Raw genomic sequence first — 12,502 nt, 5'->3', positions numbered from 1 at the left:
ATGGGTACAAGTAAAAGATTAATCAGTTACTAATCGGACATGTACCTCATTGATCTTCTGCACCACCAAGACGGCATTTTATAAATACTGTATTGGACTGAATATCAGATGATTATTTTTTCTGGAGATAACATTTAAAAAAGCAGGAGCTGTGTTATATTTGAGGACTAGATGATTGACTGAGTGTTGTTTTATGGATTGTCCGTAGCCTTATTGTTGCTCGGCCAGCAAGTTTCTCCAAGTCTGTTTATAATGTGTCTTTTGGAGTTAGTCAGCCCTAAAAAATGCTCAGGAAGCCCAGTTCAACCTACGGGAGTTTCTGGCGGATCATGTAACATGCCGTGGAGGAATTAAATTCCTGACGAGTAGAAAAACAAGCTGAAAGCGTCTCCCAACATGGACCGCAGAAACACAGCGGGACCAAATCATCTGTCAAGCGGCCAAGAATATCCAGCGTCACAGATGATAAGAAGCTCAAGAAAGAAAGTCTAAAAAATGCTAACTATCAGAGAGAATAATTTCCACCGCTTCCAACAGCCTAACGAGAGAGAGTGTGAGTATGTGACTGACAGTTACACAGATGTGGGATTTTCATTCCACTTTATCGGAATCATTTCATGTTTTACTTTTACATCTTATGATCAGGGCCATATTGTACATTTCTATTCAGTGCGATTATTCAATATAGAATCAAGTATATAACACAATTACTCAATCAGTGAAAAATATGAGAATCAACATCCCTAATAAGTAAAAGGTTTGAAATGAAAATGTTTTTGACAGATGTTTCCAGCCCAAGCTGACCAATCAGGGTTCTCGCGGTCACTGAATGGAATCTCTGTCACCCAGTAGCCCCAGTAGTCGTTACATTTTTGAGGAGCATGCATGTCATGTACATGGATAGGCTCTAAAGCTACACTGTAAACCCTTAACGCCCAACGATAAGTCCACCTCAGCAACTTGAATCAATAAGAGGGTATGGCAGCCATGTAGCAGGAGAGGTTCAACTTAGGACAAAAAAGTCTTATTGTTGTAAGTTTTATTGCTGTAAAGCCACACAGTAACCTGTCACACATGATAAACATACTGATGGAACAGAGAATTAAATTGAATCCGTATAAGGGGGGCATGGTTCAAAAATAGGGTTTTGAAAAGTCCCCAGTGGAGATTATGTCCATGCACCACCGACATAAACCATAACTGTAATCTGCTTCTCCATTTATTTTCAATAACTGCACAACTTGTACTTTCTTATCCTTTACATACTGTGTGTTTCATGTCAGTGAGTAACAACGCCAAATACATATCAGGTCATGATGGATAGACATGTAACGTAGCAAATTTCTAGCTGTTATGTCACGAGAATCAGCCTCATCTGTCACATTATTTATTTAGCAAATGTATGTGATATTTTTGAGGTTCTTTTTTGTTAAACCTCAGAGCCTCAGATGCGGACCGGGTGATTTTTCTTCCATTTATTGTTTTGTGATGTGACATTTTTAGACCCTTTGAGGCTGAAACCGTGATTAAGGGCTTCACAAATACACTTGACTCATCCTCTGCTACCTATTGCATAATTTGACAAAACACTCCTCCACCTGCTGTATTAAGACATTTTCTCTCAGCCCCTTAAATTTAGTCCACTATAATTGGCATGAAACTGCTTTGATGTAAAACCAGCTGCGGGCTCTTTGTATCTCTTTGCCTCCTCGTTATTGTTGTTTGCCGTCTTGCTTCTTTCACTCCGGCTCCGCTTTTCATCTCTGTCACTGCCTCTGAGCTTGTGTCACTCACTCACACACACACACACACACACACACACATTCACAGAAATGTCTTGAGTTTTATTTAATAGTCACACCAACAGTCCCTTTGTCCATCATAAAAACTACCGCTCCATATCTGAGCATTGCACCGGACCATTCACAGTGTTTCAAATATATTACAGAAGGGTGCTGTCAGTGCGCGTTTGTGTGTGTGTGTGTGTGTGTGTGTTGAATGACGGTGTAGACAAAAATCAGAGAGAGGAGAGAAAGAGAATTTGAGGAGAGGGATGCTAATGTGTGGGCAGATCTGTGTGTGTGTGTGTGTGTGTGTGTGTGTGTGTGTGTGTGTGTGTGTGTGTGTGTGTTGCTGAGCTGATACATGGCAGGCGTACAGTGAGGACCAGCTTAGAACAGCGCTACCGTATGGAGCCTGTCTGCCTGCTGGGCCGTTGATGGATCTCTCCCACACTGCAACATGAAGTGTGTGTGTGTATATACGTATACGTGTGTGTGTGTGTGTGTGCTTGCATCTGTGCCAAGTGCGGTTTTTGTCTGATGTGTGAAGGGTGTGTGTGTGTGTGTGTATGTGTGTGTGGCGGGGGGAAGGGCCTGTCTGTCGGCAGTCCTGACATGTTCATTTGAATGAGTAATTATTGCCTGCCCCATTGCAGGGCCAAGACGTGCCACTCTGTGCATTTGTGTGGAACTAGAATGGGAAGAGAAATAAACCTGTGTGTGTGTGTGTGTGTGTGTGTGTGTGTGTGTGTGTGTGTAGTTTGTATCCTTTTGTGCTTGCAGACTATGCAAAGGTGATTTTTAACAACCAAAACTGCATGTATTAAGACATTGAGGAAGTTTCAGTGTGAATAAAAAAAAGGTGAATGAGAGTGTAGCTGGCTGAACAGGAGACACCATCACCACTGTTGAACAATGAACCAGTCCTGCCTCTGTGTGCGTATATGTGCATGCATCTTGTATCTATATAATATGACCAATTCATGTTTTTGAATGTCATAGCCAATACTTAAAGGACCAGTGTGTAAGATTTAGTGGCATCTAGCAGAACAGACTAATATTCATGAGGATGTTTTAATTAGTGTATAATCACCTGAAAATAAGAATCATTGTGTTTTTGTTACCTTTGAATGAGCCCTTTATATCTACATAGGGAGCCAACTTATTTTGGGTTGTTGACTTATCATAGGATTGGTGGTTTGTCCTGTCGATGTGTCTTTGAGCAAGCCACTAAATCATAAATTGCTACAAATATTTGCATGACTTGCTTTGGATAAAGGCGTCTGCGAAATTAATGTGATGTAATCCTTTATTTTGTGGGATTGACACGTAAAAACAAACAAACCCAAAAGATTTCAATTTTGTATTGATATAAAACAGAAAACAGCAGTCACAATGATTACTTTTCTTTGAGTTTATCAACTATTTCAATTGGCAATGCGAAGCAGTTTTCGCTGCACATTTTACAGACTTTACAGAATCCTCACACACCTCTGGTCAGATCCCTGACATGAAAATTATAATAAAGACACAACATAGCAATTTACATACATGGCAACCAAAAAGATACTTTCTTTATCAGGTTTTATTAGTAAGTGCTCAAGATTACACCTCTGTGTAGTATGTATATATGTAAATGCCTCTTGAGCATTTGGGAATAATAAACAGCAATAAGCAGAAAAGCAAAAAAGGAAGAAAATTGAACAGTGCAGACTGCCGTTCTCATCTCAGAAAATCAATGATATACATAATATACATTATTATATACAGAAGTCAAACATCCGGTTACCTCCGGTCACTTTTGTGTATTTATGTCAAACTGAGAGCTACAGTGAAATCAAATAAAGTAAAATGATAAAACTCCTGCTGAGGCAGTGGATGGTGGTTCAGGACTCATACCTCATACACAATCAGCCACAATCATGCTCTCTCGTTATGACATGTAATATCTGCATTCTACTCATGTAGTTCTTTAAAACTGGCTCTTCCTTGAAAAGAAAAAAACAGACTTTCCCATTTTCAAGTATAAATTCATCATACAGTAAACATGTAGTCACTAGTGTTACTCAAATAGTGTCACGTAAAACTCTGATAATGTTAACTTCAACAGCTGTGTTTGTTCTCTGACCTGAGATCTGCTCATCAGGACAAATAAGACAAGTCTTTATTTCCATGGTGCATTCACTGACATACTGTATAGACATAATTAATGACAGCTGCCTTCATGTCTTCATGGAGTACTGTTGGCATACGTTAAGTAGCTTATAACATTCAGGATTCATAGATACAGCCACAACTTATACAATGTGTTTCATTGCAAAATACCAAATTCTAAAAACATAACCTGATTATAAAACATTTATAGGGTGAGAGTAGTCTGAAGTTTTGGAGTTTTTTTTCCCAAGAATTCCTTTATTAACCAGAAGCTTCTCTGTAAGAAATGAAAAAGCTGAAAGTGATGTGTCAAAATAGAAGTTTAGTAGCATCCATGTAAAGAGGAATGAATTCTTTCAGCCCGTCTGCTTTCAGGAGCTAAATTGAGGTCAGTCAGAGATATCATAAATAGATAAAGAGGACTGATTGAGATGGCCAAGGAGCAAATCTCAGCTCAGATTTTAGTCGCTTTCATATTTTCTTACAGCCTTCCGGTCTCACTCATGTTCTCCTCTCAGATACAGCAGGAATTCAATTATCAGCTCTTCTTCTCTTTTTTTTTTAATATATATCTTCCTGAACTGGGCCTCACATAGTTATCCTGAGCCGTAACCGTAATCATGCCACTGGCATTAATTGGGCTGTAATTGCTGAGGCTCTCAGCACCTGGACGATGCTTAATTGTGTGCACTGTGCTGGCACAATGACCCATAATTTTTGGTTCATTTTTTCCCCTAATTTTTTCCCTCTCATTCCATCTGTATTGCTCTCCCACACCTTTATCAGCTTCCCTTTCTCTCCTCTGTGTGTGTGTGTGTGTGTGTGTGTGTGTGTGTGTGTGTGTGTGTGTGTGTGTGTGTGTGTGTGTGTGTGTGTGTGTGTGTGTGTGTGTGTGTGTGTGTGTGTGTGTGTGTGTGTGTGTGTGTGTGTGTGTGTGTGTGTGTGTGTGTGTGTGTGCATGTAAGTTGTTTCAGTTTTTACCAACTGGTCAATTGCTATCTGCACTCTCAGTTTACTCCAGTTGCCACAAATTAGCTCTCTGCATTTAGCTGTATCAAAACTAAATTCCCAGCTTGTCAGGGTGCTATTTCAGTGTCGTCATTAAACTAATAAAATTAAAAGACTTTCTTTCTTCCTGATAGTGGTGAACGCACTCTCTTGAACATAACCTAATCCCAATTTACTGTTTCCATGGTACTATGGGGGGCATTCAAAAGCAACATTAAGCAACTATTTTAACTTAAAATAACAGCTTCTAAATCATTTTGATGGTACACTGACTTGTAATAGGGGAGATGGTGCCTCTTTCATTCCCACTCTGTGCCCTGAATGCCTGTTCTTGCGCTGTGTAACTTGGGTTGAGCAGGTACGATCACACAAGAGAAATAGCAGTTACCTGGATGTGAGTGCGTACGTGTGGATGGGTCTTCAGCTAATAAATGACAGCTGGCTCGCGTGATGGTGAATAAAGTAAAGAGCCAGATTTTTTTTTTTTCAGTTAGGCACGCTTAACTTACACAAAAGGTAATTTTATCTTATCCAATCCTATTCAAAATCCATCTTTTTATTGTTGTACTGTTATGTGTGTACTATCCTATACAATTGTTGTATAGGATTATCTATTGTTGCACTCTTTGTGTGTATTGTCATTGTTTATCTGTTTTCTGCTGTAAGCCGAATATTCCACAGTAAAATACTGAAATGTGTTTTGTTCACAGCTTGTTTTCGCTACTCCTAAATGGCTAAGATATAATAATAATGATAATAATGATAATAACAATAATAATTCACATTTGAATAGAAAAGTTTGACTCAAATCCAAATGAATCATGACAAAGCAACATACAGTACTGTCATAAAAAAAAGAAAATTCATATTTTCTTAAATGTCAACTGCTAAGCGACAACTGACAGATTTAGCTAGACGACTGAAAACTAGAACGTTATTTCCAAGTTCTTCTTAAAGAAACAGTCCTACAATTTGTGAAAGATTCGTATTTCCAACAGTGCAATGAAAACTCTGATACCACTCTCATAACTGTGTGTTAAGTACAGAGCTAGAGTCAGAGCGTGGTTAGCCTAGCTTAGCATAAAGACTGGAAGCAAGGGTCAACAGCTAGCATGACCCTGTCCAAAGCTTAAAAATACACCTGTAAAGTTCACTAATTAATATGCTGTACACACACATAGATGAGATTGATAACACATTTCTCATTTTACTCTCAGACAGAAAAGCTAAAAAGTACATTTTAAATATTAAACTATTCCTCAGAAGTCTCATTTAGCAGTTTAAGCAAAACTTCACAAGCTTTCTATTTCATTTTATCTGAAAATGAATGAAGGTTGGAAACTAGACTGCCACTTCTCGCAGTGATAGAAAGGACAGCTTCAGTTTAGACACAGTGGCCTTCAGTAAAAATGAAGAAGAGGTTGTGTATAACAGAGGCTCCACTGCTGTTACAGAACCTTGGAATATGCCCATATTGTAACCAACCACTGTGCTTGTTGTGTTTTGCTTTGGTAGAGTACTCTGGACCAGCTCCGCAGCCAGTTCCTGCTGGTTTTAGAGTCCCTGACCGACTTCTGGGACGTCCTGGACGAGATCGACAGCAAGACTTGGATTCTGGAGCCGGAAAAACCCAGCAGGTCCGACACCATGAGGAGGATCGCCATCGGTACTGTCGAACACACACACAGGCTAATTCAAGTCAGACAGTTTATTTAGAGAGCCCAGTATCACATCCAGTACAGTAACACTAATCATTTTGTATCCTAAGAAAGCAAATTGTTTATTTAGGGGAAAAATCTATATTCCAATGTGTATGTGCAGGAAACAACGTATCCATCAAAGTAGAGGTGGATCCCAGACACCCTAAGATGCTGCCAGAGTGCTGCCTGCTGGGAGCCGAGCATGGTGGGTAGCACCCCAGAGACATGGCAACACTTCAAAGTGGGTTTTCAGGCGGTGCAAGAGCATAAGAAGTGTATCTGCACTATTACACATCCAAAACTGACACGCCAAATTATAGCATGTGAAATCCTCTCCTCATAATAATACACTTATCATGGATCCATGAGGTTTTTGTGAGTGAATTATTACATAAATGACTTTAAGAATCCGCAGGTGACACATTGAGATGACGGTCATCTAAAGAATAAATGGACTGACAGAATGAAGTTTAGTTCCCAAACCAGACTAAAACATATATTTATATACAGTTTGTTCACATGTATTTATATTAACAAGCAAACACATTAGAATGAAATTGGTGTGTTTGCCTTCCATAACAAAAGTAACAAAAGAATAAAAGTTGTTGCCTATATTTCTGTAACTCACTAAAGCTGAAAATTATATTTAGTGTAACCGATAGAGACAGAAAACCACAAACCACAAAAAACATTTAGTCACCCAACATCTATTCATATCTCAGGAAAACTGTCCTTTAATGTTGCCTTAACTTTAATTAATATTCAGCTGTTGCATCATTTTATGCCAGTAGAGAAATAAAGTTACACATCGTCACCTCTGATTGTCACCATCAGAGGAGGTTGTGGTAGGTTTTTCAGCCCTGAGTAGTGTCTGCAAGGCTTCTTTTCAGGCTGCATGGAGGCCCTACCAGCTGTGGTGTGTGGGAGGTGAAACCCAGGGCAAAAAAGTCCATGCAACTACTTGCCACTGCTCAGTTTCCTAATCCTGCTATGAACACACGCTAATAATTGAAGGTTAAACTCAGATAAACATAAACTCCCATCTAGATGTTGGCCGCTAGACAGTTAGAGGACACTGATGAGAACAAATTTTCCCATTTGAGAGGCTGGAACCAGCAAGTGGTCGACGTGGTATTTCTTAATAAATTATTAATTAATTATCAAAATAGTTTTTGTACATTATCTGTTGTAATAACCGGTTAATCGATTGTTTAATTGTTTGATCACTAATGGGAATGACTGTGTCCTGATAGTGTTCCCTGCCTGTTTTCACTGAATAATCTGCCAGCTGAGGATCAACTCAGGCAATAAAGTACAAACTGTGCCTGTGCCCACCATTATTCAGATCAGATCAGTTAGAAGCTGCCAGGCTTGAATGAAAAACGAAGAGGAATAGTGCTCCACATGTCTGGACTTCAGCCGGGGCTGCTTGTGCTGACTATTGTCTGCCGTCATGTCAGAGGACTTGCTTCCAGAATGGCATGTTTTCATTCTCGCCATGCCAACACCCGAGCCAGCCGGCAAACTTCGGCGCTTTCTATTTAAGTCCCTGTCAATTGTCGGCCATTGTTTCTATAAACCCAAGGTCATGCAACTCCTAGCCTGTTGCCTAGCAATGCAACTCAAAAGATATTAAACACATACACACTTCAGCCACCCAAGACGGGAGGCAGGCGGCGACCCTCAAATACGAGGGGTCGCGCAGAAATATTGCTTTTTGCATGTAGGAATAACAAATAGTGAAAGTGATGAGCGCTGCACGGAGACAAAGCTCCCCTGTGGAACAGAGGAAGCAATGATGGTTCATATCTGACAGACGTGACACCGCTGTCTGTTGTGAACCGGGCTGTTGTCAAATAAGAGACGCTGTTGCAGAGCGTATGCAGGGGATGATTCTTTTTTTTAAGGCAGTCTAATTTTCTGAGCGCTTACAACAATACATACATATATACAATAATAGTGTATCTGCAGGTGCATGAAATGTGTGAAAAAACGTATCCAGATTTGTCAAATAGAGGTTTTATCTTTCCAACTACGAGAAGTATAATTTACATCTCATAGCAAATCATCTCCTTTGTTTGTGTGTTGCAGTGGTGACTCCTCTGAGGAATAAGCTGAACGCCAACATGCACTTGTGGTGAGACATCTTGCTGCTTCTCATCAATCAGGCTTTTTCTGGGGTTTATGACTTTGTGATACTTCAATACTTTTCTTTATTAGGTTTCAGCTGAATCATATAATGAGGAGGATTTTCATGTTATTTTCCATATTTCCATCATCTAAATGAATGAATCTGCTGTAATTAAAAATGAACTAAATGTGTTACTGAAGGTGTTTTATACATATGAAGAGTATAATATTATGTACATTAGTAAAAATCAGTTTGATTATTTTATATGATTTTGCATTATGAACAAATCTCATGTAAAGACCAAAACCAACAGTGTTATTTTGTCTCTCAGTATCTTCTGACAGACCCTGTAGCCTTCAGTCTGAAGCCCACTGTATCCTACTGATGACGTAAAACATCTGCACTAATCACTACTTTCTAGAAATCACATGTGTAATGTGACAAGTATCACCAGACTCCACATTTCCCTTCAGCTCAAAAGAACATTTTAGCATCTTTCAGCTCGTTGTTTTGGTTTTACAGCCGGCAGCTTTACTGTTTGGGTTCAGTCTTTCTGCTCCAGACACACACAGTTAGTATCTAGCTGGTGAACATAGTGGAGCATTTAGCAGCTAAAGAGCCAGAGATTTCCCTCAGGAGTTGGTGGAGACCAAAACAGAAGTAAAAGAGAGTGAATATTAGATTTACAGACACCAGAGGGCCACAAACAAGGCTCCAAATGAATGATAATGTTGCTTTGTGCCTGTTTCATGTGTGAACAGGCATCATTTTTCATGGGATGTTCAGCTTGTTCTGCCTCCAGGTGGATAAAAAACAGAATATTGCAGCTTTAAATCTGCAAAAACTGATTTTTTTTTTTGGCCTCTTGGGGGTAAGGCTGAACAATTAATCCAAATTTTATTGAAATTGCAATATAGCCTACTGTAACATTCAAACTGCAGGGGGTACAATATCTCTTTAAGACAAAATGTGGCATTTTAAATGAAATATTGTGGTGCTGCATAGATGTTCTGGATAAACATCATATTCTACAGACTTAAGAAAAAATCTTTGTTTGGTGCAGATCACACCATAATCATTCTAATATGTTTTCCAATGGAAATGAGAATAATGATGTAAAAATGATCATTCCCTCTAATATCACAAATCATATCGCAATTGCAATATCAGTCAAAATGATTGCATTAGATATTTTTTCAAAATCGTTCAGTCCTGCTTTCCAGCAGCAGAAAAAAGATGTGAACACAACACTGACATATCATCACCTTTTAAGTTGATATGGCAACTGAACTTATTAGCAAACAGTTAAAACACTTAAATACACATCCAGCAGTGACGGAGCAACATTATCATTCATGTGGAGTCGTGTTTCTGTCCAGCTGGTGAAATGTAAGTCCAGTATTCACTCTCTTTTAGCTCTGTTTGGTCTTCTTCTCAGTGTCTTTTGTGGTTGTCAGTAGAGTAAACCTGTACATACCAAATCACCACTGAAGGACAAAGAACCATCTGATTATATCAAAATAAAAAAGACATGATTAGTCCTTTAAACTCAGGTTTTAACATTAGCCTCCCTGTGTGACAAGTCACAGGAAAATCTTCCTCCACTGCTCTTCAGCTTAAAACAGCAGCAGAAATACTCCTGTTTTTTTTTTTTTTTTCTTGTTCTTTTTTTTTTTTTTAATACGAATGGTGAAAGTCTCCTAATCATCCCCCAGTGTCTTTGCAGGCTCATTTGCATGTGGTTAATTAGTGTGTGAAGGAGCTGTCTGTGGTCTGCTGGCAGGAACCCGGACTCCAGCGTCTTGCACAACCTCCGGGATGTTTTGGAGATCGAATTCCCGTCACCTGCCACCCACGAAAAATCTGTATGTCACACAGTTGCCCCCTTTCCATTTCAAACATGTCCATTCCCATCACGATTACCTCAAGGAGCTGTGTGTGCGTGTTTACATCCTGTTTGTGTGTCTGTTTGAGCTTCAAGTTATAAGGGGGCGGACGTACACTATCGCCTATTTTTCTGTCTGTTTCCTTTTTTTTTCTTTTTCTTTTTTTTCCTCCGTGTTTTGTTTTCCAAGAAGTGGGCACAAATTCTCCTTTAATTGGGTTGTTTACAGATAAGATCATTAGAATAACAAAGATGGCAGGATTCTCTGCACTATCAAATCGCTTTAATCACGCAAAACCATTTATCTCTCTTTTTTTTAACACTCGTTCTTTTCCCCTCCCCTCTCTGCGGTTGGGTTGAAAGGGCGTCGTGTTTATCCGCTGTCGCCGCGGTGATTAATGCTTCAGCTTCATTAACATTCAGAGGAGTGCAAAAAAGTTGAGTTGACCAGATGTTGATTTTTTTTTTTTTTTTTTTTTTTACCTGCCATCCTCTCTCTTAATGGATAGCGCCAGAAAAACAGGAGCTTCTCATTACACCAAAATGAAAACGAGAGCAGAGAGACAGTGTGATGGTGAGACTGCAGAGAGACGTACAGGGTGTTTTAACTAGAAGGTTACACAAGTCCTGCCCCAATCTTCAACATCTGTGCCTGTAGTTGTTGTAGAAATGCATGTGAGGAAAACATGCTGAGTATTTCCAATCATTTATTTCATTGTGTGTGTATGTGTGTGTGTGTGTGTAGAGCTTCAACGTTGAGTGTGGGATCTGTTACTCCTATCGCCTTGAAGCTGCGATCCCTGATCAGGTGTGTAATGACCCTCGCTGTGGCCAGCCCTTCCACCAGGCCTGCCTGTATGAGGTATGGACACACACACACACACACACACACACACCCGGTTTGTTCCTCTGTCAGCAGACTTCCTTTCATGTGCTGAAGGAGGAAAAGTTGTGATCCAACTTATCCATGTGTTTGCTGTGTGGATGATGGAAATGACACAAGATCGTTTTCAAACTAATTATTTTATCATTTTAATATGTTTTTAGTGCCTCCTGGTAAACATTATCTCTGTCATAATCTGCTCATTTAGCAAAAGAAGTGCATGTAATGCTTCAACATGAGGGCTGCTACTAACCATTATTTTCATCATCATCACTGATTCATTGTTTGATCTACAAAATGTCAGAAAATAGTCAGAAATGTACATTTCACAGAATACAAGATGACATCTTTAAAAAGCAGCTTTTGTGTGAGAGTCCAAAACCAAAGAGATTCAGTTTAATATCATAGAATACAAGAAAACAAGTAGAGCTGCAACAATTAGTCCATTAATTGATCAGTTGATTCTGATAGTAGAATCATTTTTTTGGTCATTTTTCAAGCAAAAATGCAGAAATTCACTGATTTCAGCTTCTTGAATGTGAAGATGTGCTGCTGTGTCTTATATGACAGATTATTGGATGATAAAAATAATTAGTTAGTTGCATCCCTAAAAACAAGCAATTATTCACATCAGATGCTGGAACTAGTGAAGTTTTGACAAGTTGCTTAAAAAGTGACTTCAGATATTACTTCAACAAATAGTTGCCTTTAATATTATCTTGAATAATTGACAAATCTCTCCAGCTCCAGTCAACAATGTCCTTTCACTTAGATCTGAATGTTCAGCAGCTGTTGTCCATCTCTAAAATGATCGATGTGATGCAATTTAATTCTGAATCTATAAAACATAATTGATCAATACACTAGTTAGTGTGAGATGCATAACCTGAAATGTGATGTTTTGATCACAATTCACATGAATAATAATGAATAATCAGTAGTTTTAAAATCCTTGATTTT

General features: G+C 39.0%; 1 protein-coding gene across 1 annotated transcript in view; it reads left to right on the top strand.

Annotated features, from left to right (window-relative positions):
• The window catches only part of fancl (FA complementation group L), a 29,461-nt gene that overhangs the window by 14,551 nt on the left and 2,408 nt on the right, over positions 1–12,502 (top strand). The window contains exons 8-12 of the mRNA XM_067609364.1: positions 6,459–6,609; positions 6,765–6,848; positions 8,735–8,780; positions 10,558–10,639; positions 11,405–11,521. Of these exons, the coding sequence (XP_067465465.1) occupies positions 6,459–6,609; positions 6,765–6,848; positions 8,735–8,780; positions 10,558–10,639; positions 11,405–11,521 (480 nt within the window). The remainder of the gene's footprint in view (positions 1–6,458; positions 6,610–6,764; positions 6,849–8,734; positions 8,781–10,557; positions 10,640–11,404; positions 11,522–12,502) is intronic.

The sequence above is a fragment of the Thunnus thynnus genome, chromosome 14, assembly GCF_963924715.1.
Source record: "Thunnus thynnus chromosome 14, fThuThy2.1, whole genome shotgun sequence".
NCBI classification, from domain to species: Eukaryota; Metazoa; Chordata; class Actinopteri; order Scombriformes; family Scombridae; genus Thunnus; species Thunnus thynnus.
The sequence above is the reverse complement of the archived record's forward strand: the minus strand, read 5'-3'. Positions and strand labels throughout refer to the sequence as shown.